At 36.0% G+C, this 25,954-nt stretch overlaps 1 protein-coding gene across 1 annotated transcript; it reads right to left on the bottom strand.

Annotated features, from left to right (window-relative positions):
• Positions 1–4,431: 4,431 nt before the first annotated feature.
• Positions 4,432–13,031, bottom strand: LOC135671233 (receptor-like protein EIX1). The gene is made up of 2 exons (XM_065179234.1): positions 11,780–13,031; positions 4,432–4,701 (listed from the first exon to the last, which is right to left on the bottom strand). Exons 1-2 carry the CDS (start codon positions 12,759–12,761, stop codon positions 4,688–4,690), a joined length of 996 nt encoding a protein of 331 aa, XP_065035306.1. The 5' UTR covers positions 12,762–13,031; the 3' UTR covers positions 4,432–4,687.
• Between the last annotated feature and the right edge of the window lie 12,923 nt (positions 13,032–25,954).

The following is a 25,954-nucleotide window of genomic DNA, read 5'->3' as shown; positions in this document are numbered from 1 at the left end:
GACTTTGACTTATGGTAAATTAGAATTTAGAGATCTAAACAGAAATTTTTTTTTAATAAATTAGAATTTATTTATGTACATATGCCATAAATCTAAGATCTTTACGAGAGAGATACATACAGGAAAACATATGGGTGTTCTTAAATTTATCTTAGTAGATTTAAAAAGGATTAAGATAAAAATTCTTTCGGACATATGTGAAATAGCATATAAGAAATTTCAGACTTCAATTTGGATTAACTAAAAGTAATAATTTTTATTAAAGAAGAATAGAAGACAAGAAGAATTATTAAAGAAGCTTCCACTACTAATTTTCTTTCCAATGGGCGAAGATCAACTACCCTTACAACTCTTTCTCAATTTCACAAGCTTAGGAGAGAACCTTTACACCTCTTTTTTAGACCTCACTTCTCTCTTAGAAAACTAACTATGGGAGGATGAGACTTTAAATCCTAAGAGAGTTTCCAATATTTTTTCTTAAGTATTCTTTCCCCCATTTCTACTCAATTTCATGCTTTTTCAAGTAGGAATAGTTAGGATATTTATATACCTCAAATGACTTTAAAAATGGAGTAAAAAAATATATCATCCTAGGTTTCCCAAGTCTTGACAGTACCATCGCTTGTGCTGAGTGGTACCATTGCCAAATATAATGGTACCACTGCTTAACACACTAAATCTAGGCGGTACCACCACCTGATAGCTTGAAAAAGTATGCTCTTGATTTTTCTAGCTCATAGGTGGTTCTACCTAACCTTGGGTCACTGAATGAGCATTCCACTTAGCCCAAAACAGTGCTAACTCAGGCCCATTGGGCTCCTAATTAAGTTAGTATGGTTATACCTAAAACTAACTCAATTACAACCTAACTATGACCAATTAAGACATAACCGATTACAAGACTAGAATTCTATGTTGTTCGGCATGTCATTGGTTCATCTAGTGCTTCGTCTTATCCTTTGGCGCATCTTTCTCTCTTTTGGTATATTGCCCAATCAACATATTGACCTTTTGATTTCCTTGACGCAATGTCTGATCTTTCGACCTAATGCCCAAACTCATGGCACGAAGTCCTTCTAGCACGTCGACCAATCCTATGGCCCGACATCCAATCTTCTGATATATTTAACTCTAACCTAACGTCTGATTCCCCCACTTTAATCGATTTATCTTTCCATGATCAAAAATAGTCCTGCATCACTCAAACACATATTAAATTATAACTTCATTAATTGATTTTATCATCAAAATTCAAAATTCAACATTGATGACTGTATGATATTATGTTGAGAAATTATTTGATAAATTTGAGCTACTATAAGACGAGGCTAATGATGAACATGTTGGAGTAGGATCTATCACTTGATTCTGTGGAGTGTCTAGTTTTAATGGAATTTGAATTTGGTTTTTACCTTCATTGGTCTCCCAAATTCAATTTACCTTTTTATCAAAAATAATATTTAATTTAATAATAATTAAATATCCGTCATTCATCAATTATCCAACGGTAAATAAGTTATGTGATAAAATAGAAATAAAAAATATTATCAAGGTATTTTACCTTCCCTTGACTTATCTTTACCTTAATTGTTCCTTCCACTTTCATTGGATTTAGAGTAACAGATTCAACATTTGTGTCTGATATACTTTGTTTTCTGCTAGAGTTTCTTAATATTTATTTTACTTGGAAGACCTGATATAAAGTAGACGAATGACTTGGATCAATCTTACCGCTAAATTGGAGCAATATTGAAGGGGTTGGGATGTCACTGTCTTAACACTAAATTAGAACTCTATTAATGGGATTTGTTTTTTTATAAATATTATATGTATCTCTAGATTCTAAGAGAGAGAGCAAGATATGAAGAATATATATGCATACATATATGCTGCCTGCTAAGAATATATATACACAACGAGAGAGAGAGAGAGGAGTCATTGTTAGTTGGATATCTAGCCTTGACATAATGTAAAGATGACTTGGAGTGATAGAGTCAATCAATGTTTGCATCTGACATGACATTCTAAAAGAGGAGTCAATGTTTGCATCTGGTATAATGTTGACATGACTTGGAGTGACAAAGTCTCTTAATATTTGTTTTGACTAGGAAGACTTGATATAGAGTGGATGGATGACTTGAGTTAATTTTACCATTAAATTAGAGCAATATTAAAGGAGTTGGAATGTCATTATTTTAGGAGCCATATTGAAGAAGTTTATTTCTTCTATAGATATTCTATGTATATTTAGATTTTAAGAGAGAGAATAAGATGTGAAAAATACTTTAATTCCTCCGAGGATGATCCAAATCTTTAATTGATCTCACATAATAAAAAAAATATTTTTTTTTCGAATAGACGAAAGTTATCAAATCATTTTAAATAGAAAAAATGATGATGACAGGTTTATTAGAAAAAAACCGAACTACCATATAATAATTCTAAAACGTTATTTTCTATAATCTTTTGGAATACCAGTAATAGAAACTTTTAACCCACGCTTTTAGATTTCCTGAAACACATAGATAATTCAAGGAGGAGGAACTAATCATCAAGAGGGGAAGCGATGGAATGAACTTAGAAAGTGAACAGATACCAACATAAACACCTGTTAAAGAGCTTTTATTTGATAATTAGCCCAAATATTGTAGAGGCTCCATTTTGAGTTTCATCATCTCCAATTACATTGACAGGTATGATAAGAAAAAAAGAAGAAGAAGAAGATCAACATATTGGATTAAGATTAAAAATTTTAAGATCATCGGCTTTGGATGACAAATCATAAAAGAAATAACATTAAGCCACCTGAGTAATGAAATGGCAATCCCATGGATCAATTTCCAGAAGCAAAAGAGAGCTTCGAAAAGGCGAGCAGGGATTTAGCCTATATGTTCACCTTCTGGGCAACTGTATCCATCTATTGGCTATTGATTCGTGTCCATGCTATTGGCTGCCAATTCAGTCAAACTTCTCCTGCCTATTGGAGTATACAACTCTCATTGGTTAAGGCTTAACCGATAGAGCTGTGTTAGGTTATCATTTCTATTATTCCATAAAGCTAAAGACGATAGAAAATAAGGGTTTTGAAGGTGATGGCAGAGTTGTTGTCAACATCTCGCTCTCTTAATCATTCATCATCACAACATATGTCATCCACAGTTCCATAAGTTTTCATATGAGAATTGCAGGGCTTAAACTTGTATGCAACTTAAATCAAAATCCATGCACTTGACACAATACAAAACATATACGTCCATAATATTCAGCAACGACATATTGAGCTCTCAAACACAAATAAGTTCACCAAAGACATCTCACTAATGAATTATTACATCACAAGTCTCAAGAGTTTGAACCATAAACAATATAATTTGTTGCCCTGATACATAACCAAATTCAATCTACTCGCAGGCATCTGAAAAATTTTAACAAGGATATGAGCAACCACAACTTAGTAAACACCAAAACTCATATATTAGCAAAACTTCTCATGGATGCATTTTATAAAACTATACACTTATATAAAGAGCAAACATATCTTTACATGCTTTTCAAATCACAACTTTTTAGCTTAATAAGCACATAAGACACCATCATTTTTTAATGCATTTGCATGACAAAACATAATTGGATAGATTTCATTTTAATACCAAGATTATAATTAATCAATCATGATTCAGTATAAGTATAACTAAGCCTTCATATCTAAATTCATCCATAGTCATGATTATAACAAAGGGCATATATTAAAAGAAGTCGAAGTGCTAATGGCTATGACTATATTATATCCTTGTGATAAGGATCAAAATCATATTTAATCTCCATGGTATAGGTAATACATTTATCTCTATGTTAGACCTAGAAAAAACTAGTTTATGAACTTATGACCAATGTACAACAACAATTGATAAAGTCTAAATCAAAACCAACTAATTGAGAACAATTAACCATCATCTAAAGTAACATATTCACACCTTATTTGAAATATGTTCAACAATATATCATTGAAAAATATAATAATTAAATATTTTAATTATTTTAAACAAATACAATATCGAAAAGCTTATTTTCAAAAGCCAATTTAACGTTTGCAAATCACATAACTTCATTATTAACAAATATATTATTAAATTGGAAAACAAGTTAGACATAATCATTCGATACTTACGTTTATCATAGATTATTATAATTGATATAGTGATCAAAACTCTCCTTCTTTTCCTAAATCATTCGACTAATATAAACCAATCCAATAAACAATCATAATATTTTCTTTCTTATCTGAGAATGACTATTTTTTATATAGTTATCATTTCTATTATTCCGTAAAGCAAAAGACGATAGAAAATAAGGGTTTCTAAGGTGATGGAAGAGTTGTTGTCAACATCTTCTCCCTCTCTTAATCCTTCATCATCACAACATATGTCATAATATTTTAACCACAGTTCCATAAGTTTTTATATGAGAATTGCAAGGCTTAAACTTGTACGCAACTTAAATCCAAATACATGCACTTGACACAATACAAAACAGATACGTCCATAATGTCCAGCAGCTACATATTGAGCTCTCAAACACAAATAAGTTCACCAAAGACATCCCACTAATGGATTATTACATCACAAGTCACAAGAGTTTGAACCATAAACAATATAATTTGTTGCCTTGATACATAACCAAATTCAATCTACTCGCAGGCATCTGAAAAATTTTAACAACAAGGATATGAGCAACCACAACTTAATAAACACCAAAACTCATATATTAGCAAAGCTTCTCATAGATGCATTTTATAAAACTATACACTTATATAAAGGCCAAACATAACTCTACATGCTTTTCGAATCACAACTTTTTAGCTTAATAAGACATCATAATTTTTTAATACATTTGCATAGAAAAATATAAGTGGATAGATTTCATTTTAATGCCAAGATTATTATTAATCAATCATGAATCAGTATAAGTATAACTAAGCCTTCATATCTAAATTCATCGATGGTCATGACTATAAGAAAAGGCATATATTAAAATAGAAGTCGAAGTGCTAATGGGTATGACCATATTGTATCCTTGTGACAAGGATCAAAATCATATTTAATCTCCATGATATAAGTAATACATTTATCTCTATGTCAGACCAATGTACAACAACAATTGATAAAGTGTAAATCAAAACCAACTAATTGAGAACAATTAACCATCATGTAAAGTAACATATTGACACCTTATTTGAAATATGTTCAACAATATAGCATTGGAAAATATACTAATTAAATATTTTAATTATTTTAAACAAATGCAATATCGACAAGCTTATTTTCAAAAGCCAATTTAACATTTGCAAATCACATAACTTCATTATTAACAAATATATATTATTAAATTAGAAAACAAGTTAGACATAATCATTTGATACTTACGTTAATCATAGATTATTATAACTGATATGGTAATCAAAACTCTTCTTCTTTTCTAAATCATTCCAATAATATAAACCAATCCAGTAAACAATCATATTATTTTCTTTCTTATTACTATTTTTTTCTCTAAAATAACAACATACTCAATAATTTTAGAATAATTAATCTATAGCTTTATTTACTCTCTGATTGGTAGGGAATGCATAGAGGAATTCAAAATCATACATATATATATATATATATATATATATATATATATATATATATATATATATATATATATATATATATATATATATACATATATATATATATATATATATATGTATATATATATATATATATATATACATATATATATATATATATATATATACATATATATATATATATATATGTATATATATATATATGTATATGTATATATATATATATATATATGTATATGTATATATATATATATGTATATGTATATATATATATGTATATGTATATATATATATATATATGTATATATATATATATACATATACATATATATATATATATACATATACATATATATATATATATATATACTCTTTTAAATTTAAAACTTACTCTCTTGATATAAAAACAACATCCTTATCAAATCTCACACCTATTTTATTTTTTTCTCCTCTTTTCTTCACCTGCCAAACCCACCCTTCTCTTCCTCTATTTTATTATTTCGAAAGTAATATGTTTGTTCCTTTAAAATCAATATACCATATTTTTAAACTATATCTTGTTAGTTTGGCAAGTTCCACATAGTCTCACATTAGGAAAATCAAGTTTGGTATCTCCTGTTTAAACTATAAATAAGGGTTTGGGCTTTGAAGTCAGATACACCACAAGAAAAATCGAAGTGTTTGCTTTGAGTTTAAGTCCACACTCAGTTAAATAGTTTGGGCTTATAATTTGGATTTTTCTTGTTTAATAGATTCGGGTATTTTATGGCCTAGGAACATCTTCCTAAGGCATTTGTAATAGTCCTTTTATAGTAGTGATTTGCCTTTCTTTCGTCTGTGGATGCAGGTCAATTGACCGAACCACGTAAATCTGGTGTTTTTGTCGCTTTTATTTTTTCCGCTTTATTATCTTTGTTGGGTTGCCAAAATTATCCTTTGGTAAATTTTCTGGGGCTAGCTCTAACAAATTGGTATTAGAGCCTGGTTTCGTGATCTTTTGGCAACAATGACAATAACAAAGATCGTTGTCGAGAAATTCGACAGAAATGTCAACTTCGGCATGTGGCAACTCAAGATGAAGGCCATTATGGTCCAAGACTGAGTTGATTTGGCACTATAGGAAGCTGAGAATATTCTAGATGGTACGTCAAAGGAAGATTTTGCGGGTATGTATAAGAAGGCCCGATCTAGCATTATTCTAAATATCTCTGACGAGGTTTTACGGGAGGTAACTACGGAGACTACGGCTAAGAACATGTGGGACAAACTTAAAGCCTTGTATATAAAGAGGACAGTGGAGAATCGTCTCTACTTCAAGCAGAGTTTATATATTCTTCGGATGACTGAAGGTACATCTATAATCTCACATCTTGATAAATTTGATTCCTTGGTTATGGATTTGGAGAATATAGATGGATTTGGAGAATATATATGCAAAAATTGATGATGAGGATAAGGCCCTATTACTTTTGTGTTTTCTTCCCTAATCTTTTAAGCATTTCCGTGATACTATGATTTATGGAAAAGAAATAATTTCGTATCAGGAAATTAAATCTATACTAAAATCTAAGGAGCAGATAGATAGAGATATCACTTAGGAAAGTAGAGGGAATCAAGCTGAGGGTCTGGTTGTCATGGGTAGAATGAATAAAAGAGAATTTGATAGATCTAAATCTAGATCTAAATCCATACATAGAAATTTGGAATGCAGATATTATTATAAAATGGGGCACATTAAGTAAAATTTGGAATGCAGATATTGCTTTAAATTAAAAAATAAATTAAAGCAAAAGGTAAAAATTATTAAAATAACTACTGAGTTTGCTGAAGCTAGTGTAGCAGCTGATGAGAATGATGAAAATATTTCCTTTACTACTGATGACAGGACGAGGTCTAAAAATGAATGGATTTTAGATTCGGATTGTTCTTATCACATGTGTCCCAATAGAGATTTGTTTTCCACATATGAATCTTGTAATGGTAGAATTGTTTTGATGGACAATAATGTCGCGTGTGATGTTGTTGGTAGAGGCACAATCCGAATTAAAATGCATGATGGTATTGTGGGGACGCTCACTAATGTTAGACATGTTCCTGATTTAAAAAAGAATCTTATCTCTTTAGGCACCCTAGAGGCCCTTGGGTATAAATATACAGTTGAAGGTGGAGTTATGAAAGTTTCTAGAAATGCCCTTATTATTATGAAAGCATGTAGGTCTGGTAGCTTATATATTTTGCAGGGAACTACTGTCACAGGCTCGGTTGCAGTCTCGTCATCATCATTGTCTGATTCTGATATCACCAAATTATGGTATATGCCTTTGGGTCATATGAGTAAAAAAGGTTTGAGCATATTGAGCAAAAGGGGTCTACTTTACGGACAGAATACTGGGCCACTGGATTTTTGTGAACACTGCATTTTTGGAAAGCAGAAAAGAGTCAGCTTCAATTCTCCGATAGTTCATAAAACAAAAGGTACTCTTGACTATATTCATTCAGACCTTTGGGTCCAGCTCATGTTTAGTTTAAGGGTGGTGCTAGGTATCTGTTAACTTTCATTGATGATTATTCCTAGAAAGTTTGGGTTTATTTTCTGAAGCATAAAAATGATGTTTTTCTAACCTTTAAACAATGGAAGGCTTTGATTGAGAAGCAAATAAGTAAACAGATTAAGCGGCTTCGAATAGATAATGACATGGAATTTTGTGAAGGTGACTTTGATGAATTCTACAAAAATGAAAGAATCGTTCGGCATCGCACTATTAGGATGACGCCTCAACAAAATGGTGTGGTCGAACGTATGAACAGAACACTCTTGGAGAGAGTAAGGTGTATAATCTAAAATGCAGGGTTGACAAAGGACTTTTGGGCAGAGGCGATTAATATGACCTGTTACGTTGTCAACCGCGCTCCGTCTGCAGCACTTAACTTTAAAACTCCGGAGGAAGTTTGGTCAGGTACTCCTGCTGATTACTCTGATTTAAAAATATTTGGGTGTCCAGCATATATGCATATAAATGAAGAAAAATTAGAGTCTCGAGCTAAAAAATACATTTTCCTTAGGTATGCTTTTGGGGTGAAAGGGTACAGATTATGGTGTTCTGATCCCAAATCCCCAAAATTTATAATCAGTAGAGATATTACTTTTGATGAATTGTCTATGTTATCTTCTAAAGAAGAATCTACTAGTTGTACAAATGATAGTGCGCAAAAGCAGGTGGAGCTTGAGATTGGTAGTTTTAATTTTTTTCAGTCCAACTCTTCTATTCAAAGAATACCGGTAGATGGTCCCGAGTCTACTAACGAAGATGATATAGAGGAAGAGCAATATTCCATAGCCAAGGATAGACCACGGAGAGATATTTGACCACCACAAAGATATGTAAATTTGGTTACATATGCTTTGTCTATTGTAGAAGAAACAAGTGAAGTTGGTGAGCCTACTACCTACTCAGATGCAGTTTCTTATGATAATTCCGCTAAGTGGTTGATTACGATGAATGAAGAAATAGAATCTCTCCATCAAAATAGAACTTGGGATCCTGTGAAGTTGCCTTCGGGTAAGAAAATTATTGGATGCAAATGGGATACTATTGCTGAGGGAAAGGTTCTTGTTCAGAAAATTCATACGAAGGACAATCCAACTGATATGCTTACGAAGCCTCTTTTGGTTTACAAGTTCAAGCAGTGCTTGGACTTGGTTGGTGTTCATTGTTGGTAATTGCCCATTAGGGCTTCTGTGAAGAAGGTGGAGCAAGTTTTGTTGGGACATATCAAGGTGGAGATTTGTTAGTTTGGTAAGTCCCACATAGTCCCACATTAGGAAAATCAAGTTTGGTATCTCCTGTTTAAACTATAAATAAGGGCCTAGGCTTTGAAGTAAGATGCATCACAAGAAAAACCTAAGTGTTTGCCTTGGGTTTAAGTCCACACTTAGTTAAATAGTTTGAGCTTATAGTTTGGGTTTTTCTTGTTTAATAGATTCGGGTGTTTTATGACCTAGAAACATCTTCCTAAGGCATTTGTAATAGTCCTTCTTTTATAGTAGTGATTTGCTCTTCTTTTATCCGTGAATGTAGGTCAATTGACCAAACCACGTAAATCTGGTATTTTTGTCGCTTTTATTTTTTTTGCTTTATTGTTTTTGTTGGGTTGCCAAAATTATCCTTTGGTAAATTTCCTGGGGCTAGCTCTAACATATCTTTATACGAAAGAAAACATCAAATAGAAGAAGACCGTAAACAACCACATTACATAGAAATTGATCTCAAACTCCATAAATATAGCAGTCCATCCTTTCTTAGATGAACAATACAAATTCTGTTTTCATTGATCACAACCAACATCTAGGAATCCAAAATATCATATAAATAAAAAGTAGAGTGATAGCATACCTTCTCTTCATCTACCGAAAAGCCTGGGATCATCCACACTAGAAATTTTAGGATTAACGTCTCAACAATCGTCGAAGAATTAATTACCATTGCACCCAAACCCAATCATACATATCATCAATGAAATGGAAATAGGCATGCCTCCATGCGTCTTTGAGGAAGAGAATACCACAAAATATCCAAAATCCCATTACAAATCCTAGTACCATGCTAATATAGAACCATAGCCACTCGGAAATCTCCTTCTCGTACTCTTGTATATCATTTTGAGTTGTTTTATTATTAGAGCAACTTTTGGAAGTTGGTGGTCCACATAAGTCGGCATTGCCCATGTAAATGGATGGATCATTGAGTGTTTGGAGTTGATAACCGGTTGGTATCCTTCCCGAAAGATTATTATATGATAAATTCAAGTAGCTCAAGGAATATAAAGCCGATAAGCTCTCAGGAATGCTACCAGAAAAGTCATTTATCGATAGATCAAGGGATTCTAATGATTTCATTCCTCCTATCTCCCAAGGGATTTTCCCTTGTAAATGATTTCTTGATAAATTTAGGTTCTTGAGGTCTGCAAGGTCTCCAATTCCTTTTGGTATCTCTCCGGTTAGTCTATTGTTTGAAAGATCCAAACTTTTCATAAAAGTTATGCTGCATTTTGAATAATCAAGATCTTGTCCCTTTATAACGACATCTATGTGATAATTACAATATTCATAATATTGTGATGTCGATCTCATGGTACTTAAATTACCAATGTCGTGAGGTATTGAACCAGAGAAGTTGTTATTGGCAAGATCCAATATTTGAAGCTGTTCAAATCGAACAATTTGCCAAGGCACAACTCCTGAAAACATATTTGAACGGAGACGAAGCACCATCAGTTGTTGTAGATTATCTCCCATCAATAGTGTTATACTTCCGACAAGATTATTTTGAGTTAGATCAAGAAATTGTAACTTTGTACAATTTTTCAATGACAAAGGAACCTCACCCGAAAAACTATTATTTTTCAGTTGCAAATACCAAAGCCTACTTAAAAAACCGATCGTGTGTGGAATTTCACCCGATAAGTGGTTGTTGCCCAAATCTAAGAAATAAAGATTTTGTAATGATTTTCCCAGACAATAAGGGATCTCACCAAGTAATTTGTTGTTCGAAAGGTCAAGGTATTCGAGATATGTCCATTGGCAGATTGATGAAGATAAGCCACCGTCAAGCATGTTATCTGAGAGTCCCACTGATGTGACATAGGGCCAAATCGACAATTGTCCTGTAAAGGAATTATTGGAGAGGAATAGAGTATCAAGTGTAGACGGTAGCATCGTTGGCAATGGACCTTCAAATCTATTGGATTCCAAATGTAATGTTTCCAACTTGGTGAACTTTAAAGAAGATGGCAGCTTGCCTCCTATTTGGTTGTTGGAAAGGTCTAAAAATATGATGGTAGAAGATGAAATATTCCAAAACCAAGCGGGCATTGTCCCTGCAATTTTACAGTCTTTCAAAAATAATTCTTCGATCTGTGTTTGGAACTGCAACCACTCTGGAAATTGAGGTCCCAACTCACATTTGGTTAAATCTACATATCTGAGTTGGAAAGGGGGGACCCAAGTCTGCCCAATTGATATGGTGATGGAGTTGTCATACAAGTCTAATACTTGCAATCTTGTAAGATTCTCAAAATGAACTTCTGAAATAACACCTTCGAGAGAATTTCCACGGAGATACAATTCAGTGAGATTAGAGAACTTACCAACAGAGGAAGGCATGGAACCGTTGAATAAATTATATCGGAGATCTAAAATGATGAGATTCGTCATTTGCTCCAACCAACCACTCAAATTTCCTGTCAATTGGTTGCCCAGCATACGCAATTCTTTCAGTCTGCCCAAGTCTCCAATTGCATCGGGAATAACACCATAGAACCCAGAATAATGGAGAACAAGATGGGTAAGACTACTAATATTCCCCAACCATTTGGGTAAGGTGGAGTTGAAATTATTAAAGGAGAGATCAAGCACAGTAAGAGAGGAGGTGAAGTTGACGTGGACAACAGATGCTGGGATGGTATTGAGACCAACGGAAGACATACTTAACACTTGGAGGGAAGGCAGCATGTTCACGGATGAGAACCAATCTGGGACATCGGTTAGGTTCAACCCGCTCAAGTCCAGGTTCTTCAAGGACGTGAGATGGGAGAGCCAGTCGAGGTTGTCGACGGGATATCCGTCTCCATGATCATTGACGTATAAGGCAACGCTTAGATCAAGAACGTAGAGGCTCGAAAGGTTCCCCAGCCGAGCAGGTATTCCTCCCAAGAAATATGTAGAAGATAGATTGAGGTATCTCAGTTTCTCGAAGGAGCCGATGAATTCCGGTATGCGGATTCTGCTGAAATCATTGAAGCTAAGATCCAAGTGCTCCAGATGTGATAAAGCAAGCAATGACGAGTTCATCCTCTCACCGCGTAATTCCCAACCATATGTATTGGTGTTTCGGAGGTCCAGCATGACGACGTGGCCAGTGGTGGTGTCGCAGGCCACTCCCTTCCATGTGCAACAGTGGTGGCCTGTCCAAGAAGATAGCCGGTTGCGGGTGTCTCGGACACCAGCTTTGAAGTCCAACAGTGCCTCCCTCTCCATGCTGAAACATCCACTTGTCACCGTGGCCCGATGGAGGAGGAGGGCCAAGAGGCACAACAACAGTGATGATAAGAAGCGTAAAGGGAAAGCCATGGCGCGCAGTTTGATCTCCCTCCCTACCTACCTACTCCTGGCCGCCATAATCAGAAGAACAGGGCGAAGGTGGAGGTGCATGCTACGCTATGCCAAATCACAAATTTGTAAGCCAACTGAAGCACACAATTTCTTCCATTCCATGATGCTCAAACTTTCTCCACTCCGTTACCTCATGCATGGAATTAATTGTCCCGACTCGCTCTCTAAAGAAGACTTCGACTGAGAGCACACAAGTCACCTTCACCATCGGAGACTTCATATGTGACGAAAGAGGTAAGAGTTCAGATGGACGGAACCAATGGTTATCATTTGACGTAAGAGTGAGGGCCAAGTTTTTGTTCCATCATCGTCGGGGTAAAATGATAGATACCTAAGGATGAAAGTCGTCATGATTAATACGGCTTTTTGGAAATTGATAGCATCGGTCTCAATCAGTGGGATAAGTACTGTTTGACATATGAGCGACTAGCAAGAAATAAAACAAAAAACGTGGGGTTGTCTTCTTTAAATTTGATTGATGCAGAGAAAGATGAGCGGTGAGAAACCTCACATCCCTAAGATGAGCTAGCATTCCAAGGATTCCTTTTCTACCTACTGGTCTATACGTCGCTGGTCAAGAAGACTTTGACTTGCGGTAAATTAGAATTTAGATTAGAGTTCTAAATAGAAAAATTAATTTTTAGTAAATTAGAATTTATTTCTGTATATATCCTGAACACTATGAGAGTGTTTTGGTCCTCCTTTCACACATCATCTTACAAATGAATATTATTTTAGTATTACTTTTTATCCTTCTGTAGGTTGGTCATCTTCTTCTTATGAACATAAGGATGCGCCAAACAAACTACAATTTGACTTGCGATTAACATCTATCATTTTCTCTTCTTCTCTTCTTTCAAGTGAATATTGGCTCTCTCAAATCTTAAGCAGCACATCGAGCATAATTTAGTGTATAATCTTAACGAAACTTGCATGCGATGGTTGAAGCTTGAATTGTCATAATGACAATTTTAGGACAGAAAGTGCCTCATCCGCAGCGTAATATGTTTTCTAGAGGCTAAAAGAGTACTGTATTCCCCCTCTTTTAGAAGCATCCTCTTGGTAGAACTGTTTTGTCTAGGAAAGACGTAAAATAATATCATGAACGAGCGTGCTTCATACGGAAAGATATACATACCAAAGAAGGTTAGTTGGGATAGCTACTCAACACAATGGGGTAACCAACCACTTGGGTGAGTGGGCAAGACTCGAGAACTTTACAAGTCTTCCATGTCTACTAGTGAAATGAAGAAGATGACTTGCATGCTGTGTGGAAGAAGTTGGCCTTTATTGTAGTTGATTCCGCTGTCGATTGGGCTGACAGGTCAAGTCTTCTTCGTGCAGAAGTGGAGATCGAAAGTAGTCCATGGAATGGGAGAATTTTGCGTACATCCCTTTCCTCATCCCTTTCCAATATAAACTGTACGTTAGCTTTGTGATTTGACCGATCATATGTTGAATCTCGGATTCGGATTTTGATGATGAAATTAATTGATAAGTATTTATATTTTAATCTACGTTTTGAGTGACGCAGGATGCTTCGATTAGAATGAGACAATTAAAATAGGAAAAATCATGTTGGGCCGGAGGAATATGTCAGAAGATTGGACGTCGAGCCGGTGGATCGGTCGACGTATCGACAAAAGGCTTCGGGCCATAGATTCGAGCATCGGGCCAAGAAGAGCGAAAATTGCGCCAAGAATATTGGAGTAGTGGAGCCAACTAGTCGACTAGGCAATAGGTCGTAAGAGAGGATGATGCGCCGAAGAATCAAACAAAGCGTCGAGAGACCAATGACATGCCGGACAACTTGTTTAATACTTCATATTAATTGTCTAATTTGAAGTTTATTTTACATATGCAGGATTGACTACGATAGCAAGGCATGAAGCAAAATGAAGTCTCGGAGTCAAGATCGAGATCACGTTAGAAGTTCAAGAGTTCGTCGGAAGTCCAAACGTTCGTTGAAAGTTCTGGAGGAACCAGCCGAGAAGTCTCGAAGCTTGCCAGAGAAACTCGTCGGAACTCGCCAAGAAGATCGTCGTGAAGTCCAGGAGCTTGCTGGGAGTCCGCCGGAACATTGCTGAGAGATCGTCGGAAGTTCGCCGGAAGCTTGCTGGAAGAATAGACTTACGGACTTTGTTTAGCTTAGAATATGTCTTAGGAATCGTAGTTAGCACGTAATTGGGCTTGGATTGAGCCAACCCAATTACGGGCTAGCTAGGCCCATGTAAGAACTGTGTTGGGCCCAATAAGAAGCTCAAACAATGCCCCAAGAAGCCTCACCGTCATGGCATAGTCTTCGAGACTGTGTCAGGTAGTAGTATCGCTAGTCTGGGTGGCTGTACCGCCACTGGCAGGGTGCCAAGCGATGGTACCGCCAGTCTAGGTGGTGGTACCGCCTAGCACTGGCCCCTAAGCGGTGGTACCACCAGACCTGGGCGGTGGTACCGCCCAGGGCAGTGTCAGCCAGAGTGACATTGAGCGATGGTACAGCCCGTTCCCAGGGAACCCGGGATGAGATGTTTTTAGGCTCTAAGTTTGAATTACCTTTAGCAGCAACTATATTGGTCTCTTTCTCATTTTTCTTCATTTCATTCTGTTCTCACTTCCAAAACCTATACTCTTTCTTCATGTAACCTAGTCTATTATAGTGAAAACATTTGATATCTTTTCTAGACTTGGATCTTCCTCTATAACCATATGAATTTCTACTATGATTGTCTTTCTTGTTTTTCAGTAACAAATACACTAGAAGAAGATTCACCCTGTTCTTTCCTTCTGGTATCTTCATTTAGTAAATTATCTTTAACCATATTTATAGTTAGAGTTCCCTCTGGAGTGGAGTTACAAATAGTCACTACATACGTTTCCCAACTTTCTGGTAAAGAGCTGAGAAGTAATAATCCTTATATCTCATCATCTATATTCATTTTCATAGCAACCAGCTTGTTTGCAAGACTCTGAAATATACTTATATGCTCAACAATGTTACCACCATCTTTATACTTTAAATTTACAAGTCTTCTAAGGAGAGAAATTCTATTTCCCATTGTCTTTTTCGCAAAGAGATTTTTTAGTCTTTGCTAAACAACATCAGCTCTAGTTTCATCATAAATATGCTCATGCAAATTTATATCCATCCATCTTCTAATATAGGCAATAACTTTTCTATGTTGAACTTCCCACTCTTCATCGTCCATAGTAGAAGGTTTATCTTTAACCTTGATGGGCTTATACAAATATTTGCAATATTTGATCTAAATTCTAATATAGATAATAGTTTTCTACTTGACGATCAGCGGCCAAATATTATCAGTTTTGACCCAAATTTTATGTGGAGAATCCTTACAACAAACTCTAAAATCCTAATGGTGTTGATCTACAGTTTACCCTCTCTAAGGTACTTTTCTACTATACCCACTTTGTGAGACCTAGAATTTTCTTATGAGGAGATTCATTCTATGTGATGATAATATGCTATTCTTGAGCTAAGATCTATGTTCTTGATGTTATTGTGATCATCTAATTATTCTAGAGAAGATTTACTATAAATCTGTTATCATTACTATTAATAGTGGAAATTATAAATAAGAGACTAAAAGTTATTCAGAATCATTAAAAAAAAAAAAGGTTAAACCTTACATTTATTAGACCTTTTGAAATAGTTGAAAGGATTCAATTTATTAATTATAAAATTATCTTGCCACCATTCTTATCTCACATTAATAATGTATTTCATATATCAATACTTACAAGGTATATACCTAATTCCTCCCATATCATCGAATATGTATTAATTTTGATAGATAAAAGATTTATCTTATATGAAAGCTCTTTCATTGATAAGATAAAAGCAACTTAAGAAATTATATCATTCATTTAGTTAAAGTGATTTGGAAGCATCATTGTATAAAAAAAAAATATTTTAGAGAAAAGGAAACAAAGAAGACATATGTTCATCTTTTCATTGATTGAGTTATGATAATTTAGAGGACTAAGTTTTATTTTGGGGGGAGTGTAATATATTTTTTTTAAAGTTATTTATGATATTTATTTATATTACTTTAATATAAAATTTATTTAATAATTTTTTATATAAAATAATTTTATATTAGAAGTTTAGTGCTAGGAATCTAATTGTGAATCTTAGAATTTGGATATGATTTGTAAAAAATTTTATGTTAGGTTTATAGAGAGAGAGAGAAGGGGGTGGATGATGTTGGGAAACAGCATCGTATATATAGTGGAAGAATAAAAAATAAAATTCATAGATTTCCTAAAAAAATGTTTCATCATCATATAAAGATTGGTGTGCAAAAACGAAAACGCAAAGCGAAAAATATGTGTGTTAAGATAGATTCATTATCTAGGGAGATCGTATATCCCTATAAAATCTCATATTTATAGGAGTAGATGAAGAATGTCAACTGTCCTCCTTTCTAGTGGTTATCCATATGATAGATGCAGCGAATATGCTACTCAAATCACTATATGATCTTTCTCTCTATACGCACCATGTGATCAAGAAGGGGCTAGTCCTTCTTGTTGTCCACACATCCCAAACTAGGGCTATCAGCTGAGGAGAAGAGGGAGAGGGGAAAATAGGAGTTGACAGTTAAAAAGAGTCTAGCTTATGCCCCTTTGATTCCCTTCTATTTATAGAGGTCCATATCAACTTAACCCTAATGGATCTGTCCCTATTGGGTATTGAATTCCAACTACCAAAGCCTCTTGGATTAGTGGATCTCTACCCAATAATCTCTTATTAGCTCTTATTAGATTTTATCCATAAGATCTAATAATTCAAGGGCTTACTGGATATCCAATAAGATAAGGGCTCTGATGGATATCTCATATTTGAACCTTTACTTGTCGCAATACCTACCATATGTTTGTAACCCTCTAGGTCCGTTGTTGAGTTAGTCGTGAGTCACATTTATCAAAACTCCTTTTGATATAGTAAATTATTATCACTCGACTCATCGACTATGGACGTATTAGACTATTATGTCATAGTCCTTAGATGGTACAGGAGATCTAATCCATCGGATTTGTTTATCTATAATTACCATGTACCTATAGTATATTATCTATCTAATATCCCAGAGACCATTTATTAGGTATGGGAATATCATGCCCATACAAAATCTTGTCCGAGTTTCACTCTAATCGGATTATCTTAAAGAACTCCTCTCTTAATCCAAACGACCCTGGTCAAAAATTTTATCTAAGTGAGTACACACGGGATATGTTAAAGGAGAATAGAAGACAGAAATTACTAAAAAAGTTTGTTTGTATTGAAGTTGTTCTCTCCCTATTTATATAGGTTAAGAGGGAGGATTTCCCTCAATAGAGAGATTTCCTCATACAGTTAGGAAAATCTTATATGCTACCATGCCCCCGTAAAATGGTGCTCCTATCAAGGATACCAATTTTGGATCGATACAATACAAATAGTTTATGAGCGAGAGGCTTCGTGAGTGAGTCGGCTAATTGATCAACCGTAAGTATATGAGAAATAGGAAGTTGACGGCGGACAACCTAATCTCGCAAAAAAGTGAAAGTCGATAGTAATATGTTTCATGCGGGAGTGGAACACCGGATTAGCGCACAGATAGGTAGCTCTGACATTATCATAATATATTATAGGAGTGGACCTTATGTTAAGTTCCTTGAGCAAATTTGTGATCCAATTGAGTTCTACAGTGGTAGTGGCGATGACACGGTATTCAACTTCAGTTGTAGACCATACAACTATCTTTTGCTTCTTAGAACTCCAATTGATTGGATTAGCACTAAGGAAGATAATATACCCCAATGTGAATGTTTGATCATCAAAGTTGTCTGCCCAGTAGGCATCAGCAAAGGCATGAAGATGAAGTGGAGAGTATTTATGAAGAAAGAGATCATGATTAAGGGTCCCCTTAAGATATCGCAGGATTCGTTTGACTGCAGACTAGTGCATAGTAGACGACCTCTGTATAAACTGTGATAATTTGTTGACTGCAAAGGAGATGTCTGGACGGGTGAGAGCTAAGTACTGTAAGGAGCGAATGACTTGTCGGTATTGAGTGGGCTCCATAGCAGGACTTCCATCAGATAATTTGAGAGAGCCACCAGCAAAGAGAGGAGATCTAACCATAGTTGCATCCTACATATTTATTTTTTATAATAAATCTTAAATGTACTTTCTTTGTAAGAGAAAGAGACCAGAAGATGTGAATGTAGCTTCTATGCCCAAAAAGTAGTTCAAGGGTCCTAGATCTTTAAGCGAGAACCGATTTGCTAACTGTTTGATGAATGCTTGGATTTCTACAGGATTATTGCCTGTGACAATGATGTCATCCACATATACCAGAATATATATTGTGTCACCATGGTGTTCTCGTAGAAATAACGAGGTATCAGATTTGGAGTTGAGAAAGCTAACTAAAGTAAAAAAAGAGCCAAGTTCTATATACCAAGCTCTTGGAGCATGACAAAGTCTATAAATAGCTTTTCGCAGTTTACAAACATGCCCTGGATACTGAGGATGAGTGAAACCAAGAGGTTGTTGCATAAAAATAGCTTCGGTTAGAGTCCCCTATAAAAAGGCATTATTAACATTCAATTGTCGTAATTGCCAGCCCTTATTAGTGGCCAAACTCAGGATAAGTCGGATTGTAATCGGCTTAACAATGGGACTAAATGTCTCAGCAAAATCAACTCCAAGTCTTTGATGAAACCTTTTGGCGACGAGGCATGCCTTATATCGGGCAATAGAGCCATCTGGGTTCCGCTTAATTTGAAATACTCACTTACACCCGATGATGTTTTGTGTATGATGAGAGGGTACTACATCCCATGTTGAGTTATGAAGGAGGGCATTATATTTTTCACACATGGCGGTATGCCAATGCGGAGATTTTTGGGCTTGAGTGAAGACGGTGGGTTCAACGGTGGTGGATGAGGAATCCATGATAGCATGTAGGTCAAGGACGTGACGTGGTTTGAAAATACTACTTTTAGAGCATGTGGTCTTAGGATGGTTGGAGACTACGGGACCGCGAGGTTGTGTTGTTGGAATAAGCAATTGAGAGTCATTGACATAGGCCGGGTCAGGTGGAGGTACGGTAGTGTCACTTGGCCGAGAAGGAGATAAAGATAACGGCTATGATTCTGAATTAATTGCCCTAATATTTTAAGAAGAAAGGAGTGGAGTAGGAATGGAGGGAATGGGCAATTGCTAAACTGGAAGAGTGGGATAATGTGGATCACGAGGGGAGGAACTAGACAATGTCATGGGAGGCTCGTCCGGTTGGATCGGAGGTATACTCTTGTAAGGAATGGTTAATGACGTGGTCTGCATGGTAGGATAGGTATGGTGTTGAAAAGGAAAGATAGACTCAATAAAAATAACATGATGTGATATAAAAACTTTGTGAGTGTAGAGATTATAGCAACGGAAAGCATTATGTTCAAGAGAGTGACCATAAAAATCCAAGGATTAGATCATGATGTTAACTTATGAGAGGCATAGGGACGTAACCATGGATAACATAGATAACCGAATACTCTGAGTTTACGAAGGTTTGGAGGTTTATGAAATAGTGTGTCAAAGGGGGACTAGTATTGTAGGACTGGCATATGCATTCTACTAATAAGGTAGACGGTAATTTAAAAGGCTACTATCCAAAAGTTTGAAGGCATGGAGGACTGATGGAGAAGTATGAGTCCATTTTCTACTATATGCTGATGTTTGCGTTCGACAGAGCCAACAAGTTAAGGAGTATGCGGGGGAGACTTGAGGTGTTGGATACCACAAGTTGAGAGATAGGACGCTAGGGATTGATATTCACCGCCACCATTAGAGTAAACCATTTTAATTATAGACTGAAAGTGGTTTTCGACCAACTTTCGAAAAATAAAAGATGGTCGAAACGTCAGATTTATGGTAAAGATGATATAACCATATGTACTTAGTGAAGTGATCTATAAAATTAACATAAAATCTGAATTTATCAAAAGACAGGATTGGGGCAAGGCCTCAAACATTTGTATAAATAATTTCAAATGGTTTAGAGGAGGAAATATAAGATGAACCAAAGGGCTGTTGATGACTTTTATTACTAAGACATGTATCACAATGCATTATAGAACTATGCGATTTAAAAATAGGAAGAGAGTAACGAGAAAGTAATTTCTATTGAATAAGGGATGAGAGATGACCAAGACGACGATATCACACATCAACTGGAGCCACAATGGGCTGGGTTATTTGTGGAGCTGATGGCCATTCGTAAATGTTGCCTCTATTCGGGCCTTGGAACAAGGATGCCCCCGTGCTCAAGTCCTTAACAAGAAAGGAATCAAGAAAAAATTCAATTGAAGTATTATTATGTTTGCAAAATTAAGAAACAAAAATGAGGTTATGTTTAATATGAGAAGCGCATAAAACATCATCGAGTGTAAATATGGTAGTATCAGAAGTAAGAGTTGTGGAACTAGTATGAGTTATAGGAAGTCCTTTACCATCACCGATGATGATATCTTCATCGCCGTCATAGGTGTTGTGAAGAGATAAATTCTGAAGATCAATGGTGATATGATGGGAGGCGCCAGAGTCGACAATCCAATTGGGCTAGCTAGTCGTCGGAGTAGTTAGAAGATTTGCCTGATGCTAGTGTGACGGAGCAGGGAGGCAGGGTCGAGATCGATAAACTTTAGCGGAGTATGTAATTTTATCACACAGCTAGCAGACGATCCGTCTTTGGTGGCTTGGTGGGGCAGGATGCCAAGACGGACGATTATTAGAGTTGTCACTTTGCGAGAAGTTATGATTAGGAGAATAAGAGGGGTTTCGCATGGAATCCATAGGATCAAGATGTGTATTGGCTAAACCTTTGGAGATAGTCAAAGGGTACCGAGTGCCCTTCCTCTTAGGCTTGCGATTGACTTGAGCTGTGATAGTCGGTTCGGGCAACTTGTTCTCACTCTTCAAATACGTCTTATAATTAGTCAACTTGTCATTGAGTTCTTTAAATGATACTGGTGTGTCGTGTGCCCGAATTGCAGCTGCCAACTCTTTGTAATCGTCTCCGAGACCATTAAGGGTATGGATGATGATCTCTTCATCACATAAGGAATGACCTATCAAAGCGAAATCATCGATGATAACTTTGGTATTTTGTAGATAATGATAATACTTTACTCTTGTTTTGTCACCATTAGCTTGGACAGAAGACTGAGCTTGTGAGTATGCGAATGATTCGCTGAGGTAGTTTAAAATTTAGACTACACTTCGGTAGTAGTCCCACATGAGGATATCAATGGAGCGACGGATCCAGCAATTGAAGCTTGAATAGCTTGGAGGATGAGACGATCTTGACACAACCATAATTTGTGAGCCAGATTTGATACTGGACTGAGTTCTCCGGGGATGTTGATTATGACTGGCAGACAACTAAAGGAGTCGTCAACATAACTGAGCAAATTGTATCCAAATAAAAGATTAGAAAATTGAGCTCGCTAGGATGCATAGTTGCCACCCTTTGATAACTTGAAAAGGATTAGCGTGACAGTATTGATGGATATAAGCCTTGTAGGAGAAGTACTATGAGTCCCTGCAGAAATAGTAATTGAAATATCATAAGAAGATAAGAAAGACATCCCAGACCTTTTGTCTTTTTATTTTTGTTCTTCTCTTTTTTTTTTTTTTTTTTTACTGAAGAGTGATCTTTATAGAAAAGGAGGGAGGGAGGAGGCTTGTGAGAAGTAAGAGCAGATTGTTGTTGTTGTGACTGCTACTATGACTACGGCTACTATTGCAGCTACGGTTACCGCTGTAGTGGCTGTTACTGCGGCCGCTGCTGCGGCAGAGGAAGAGGTTGGAGGAGGAAGGAGGGAGGAGGCTGCTACGGTAGAGGAGGCGCTGCGGCTCCGGGCCAACTATAGCAACGGGCGGAGTTAGCAGCCGGCCAAGACCCGCAGCTCGCTCAGCAATGCTAGGTCAGGCCTAGCGAGGTTAATGATTTGGGGATGGGGCCGGCAGTGCAGGGTGGCACGGCAGGGTCGCAAGCGATGGAGATTAGCTGGCCAGTTGAGGGTGGCGAGGCAGAATAGACGAGGCTCTTCTCGCTCAAGCGAGATGCAAGAACGAGGAGGAGAGGCCGTTGGTCTGGGAGTAGTCGCAAGGCTACGACAGCTCTGCTTTTGCTGGAAGCGATAGAGGAAAGGTAGCAAGAATGAATGCCGCCAGCATAGGGAGGAGAGGAGGGAAGGACAGACCGCGGCATGGTGGCCCTTATTCAGCTTCGAAGGAGGCTGATGCCACGATCCTAGAGAACGACCAAACTGCTAGTTGTTGAGGGAAGGAGCATCCACCGTTCGCTGTGGAAAATGTCACAGCAATGAAGATGCCACCGTTGCTGCCACTTGATGGTGACACCGGGTGCGGTCACAGCGGGAGCAACGACAGGGGGGAGTGGCTATGGTGGAATCACGATTCACGAGGCAATAGGAGAAGGGGCCGAGATTTTGTGGACTCGAAGCTGGTCTACTTTTGAGATGTTTAGAAGTGGCTTTCACGGTGATGTGCACGGCGACCACCTTCACGTCTCTGAGACCATGTTAAAGGAGAATAGAAGACAGAAATTACTAAATAAGCTTGTTTGCATTGAAACTGTTCTCTCCCTATTTATACAGGTTAAGAGAGAGGTTTTCCTTAATGGAATAGAGAGATTTTCTCATATAGTTAAGAAAATCCTCTATTGATAGTCAATTATCTTCGTAAGATTGGTTGTCATTCCCATTAACTTATTATACTAGATTTGAAACTTCCAAACCTTAAACGTCAAAGAATGGAATACTCATACAAGACATTCTTAGTATCTCAAATCTAAGGATCAGACACACAACTAGGACTATGAAATCGTTGTCTGACATCAGGTATCATTAACCATCTATCATTCCATATGCAGATCAATCAATAAACTCATTCTCCAATGAGCACATGTATTATACCTCTAGTATCCCTATATGAGCGATTATGAGACGAGCGACCATCATCATATGGATGAGTATACAGTGCATCAGTCTGTTCGGTTATTTCGATATTCCTTTCGAGTAACCTATGATTAGGATGATTTAGAGTTTATTTTTAAAAGTGGATTGGTCTCATTATCGTGATCTTATCATGATCTGATTTTCGTTACACGGATCCATAAATATCACAATATATGCAACATGCAACATAAAGTGAAAAAAATATTAATAAATAAGTAAAGAGATTATGCAGTATGTTACATGTGTCATCACTCACTTATGTGGTTAGCTTACATAACACTCATATTTTATGATTACATATATATTATTTATTACTCAAATTTCAACATAAACTCAACTGGTGCTCTTGTACACTTACGTTCTAGCAAGTTGTTACCCAACACAATTTGATTACCTGATATATGGCTTGAATTCGAAATCAACCAATGTCCCCTTTCAGGATCATCTCATGTTGAGGTGTCGGAAAGGAAGAAATTTAGATCGAAACTTTGCAAAAACTATACTAGGGTGAACGTGCAAGCCCCCCTCTAATGCTAAAAAGTTAGAAAGGAGTTCAAAAGATTTAGTAAAGTAATCTTAATTAGAATTGAAGAAAAGAGACAGTTGAGAATACACATACGGCGCCTTTTATATTGTGATGAATGATCGATAGATTGAGGTTTTAATAAATATCGAGATGATTATGCATGTTGTTCGATCATCAATGAGTTATGAGATCGATAAAAATTTTAATATTACATATAAAAATGAGGGTGTGTACATATGTATGGTTTTACGTATACTTAAGATTATTTAATTTCGATATTTTTAGATTTAAAAAATAATTTTAAATTGAATATGTGATCCGACCCATTGATTCATTGATCCAATTTTTGACCCAATGACTTAAGGTTTGAATCTTATTATTATTATTATTATTATTATTATTATTATTATTATTATTTGTCTTGGTTCCTATCTTCCTAACTATGGTGTTACATGTCCCACATGGACTCATGGGTTCTTCCGGTGGAAACATGAGTTTATATTTTGATTTAAATCATGTATGCTCATCCAAAATGTATAATCTTATGTGTTTTTAATGATTATTATTATTAATTTTTCTTTTGTCCTCGAGAAGAAGGAACTTTGATGACCCTGACGTGTCCATTCAGGCTGAAACGACTTGGAAGTCTTTGCAAGTTTGATGAGAGGAAGAGGACAACCGATGTAGCCAATTTTGAAGCGGAAGGGTATGTTGTTCTGATTGATCATTCAAATGACTCTATGTCTTTGTTGGAAGTCAAAAATTTTACGAAGTACACTCTTGTAGACTCGACATGAAAATTCTCTCAATCTTTCTCTGGATTCATCCAGAGAAACTTAGGAACATATAGTAAATCACAATTCACTAGGAATTAATTTTTTTTATTTAGATCTCTAATATAAATCTTAATTTTAATTCAAAAAAATTTGAATCGAATTAGAATTCCTACGATAATTTGAATCTAACTAGAAGTAAACCAATTTACGAATCATAATATGTTTGAAGTGTAGACTGGGCCGGTAAGTCAAAGTTTTCTTAGCCAACGCCGTATAGACCAGAATGTAAATTTCTTGGTTGATGTTGTTGTGCGTTGCTGCAGCTTAGAAATGTATGTTAAGGTTTCTCACCGCTCTTCTTCTCTGCACCAATCAAATTCTATGAGAAGGAACCTACAAAAACTAACGTTACTCTCACGTCACATGATAAATAATTTTATCAGTAGATGGTGATTCCGTCCAGAACTAACGTTATGTCGTGATTGAGGAGTCAACATGGCTTGATCCCCGATGCCAATCATCTTTTCTCAGGAGAAGTGATTCGCATTAAGAACTAACGTTCCTCTCACGTCACCTCATACTATGTTGAACATTTTCCGAGGAAAATGAGATTGACAACGAGAACTAATAGAAAGTGATAATAAAGAAGAAAGAGTTTAAAATTCAAAAATTTATATTTAATATAAAATTTTCAATCTATTCTAGTTCGTCTCTCGTCTCAAATTATATATGTAAAGTATTACGTAAGCTCTTTATTTATATAGGGTAATTAATAAGCTCTTTATCAAAAGAACAATCAAGGA

Source organism: Musa acuminata, unplaced genomic scaffold, assembly GCF_036884655.1.
Source record: "Musa acuminata AAA Group cultivar baxijiao unplaced genomic scaffold, Cavendish_Baxijiao_AAA HiC_scaffold_1138, whole genome shotgun sequence".
Taxonomy (NCBI): domain Eukaryota; kingdom Viridiplantae; phylum Streptophyta; class Magnoliopsida; order Zingiberales; family Musaceae; genus Musa; species Musa acuminata.
This window is presented reverse-complemented; position numbering and strand designations above follow the sequence as displayed.

Bases quoted from the DNA above. Each gene is read 5' to 3' on its own strand.
- LOC135671233 (XM_065179234.1), bottom strand. From the start codon at position 12,761: ATGGCTTTCCCTTTACGCTTCTTATCATCACTGTTGTTGTGCCTCTTG.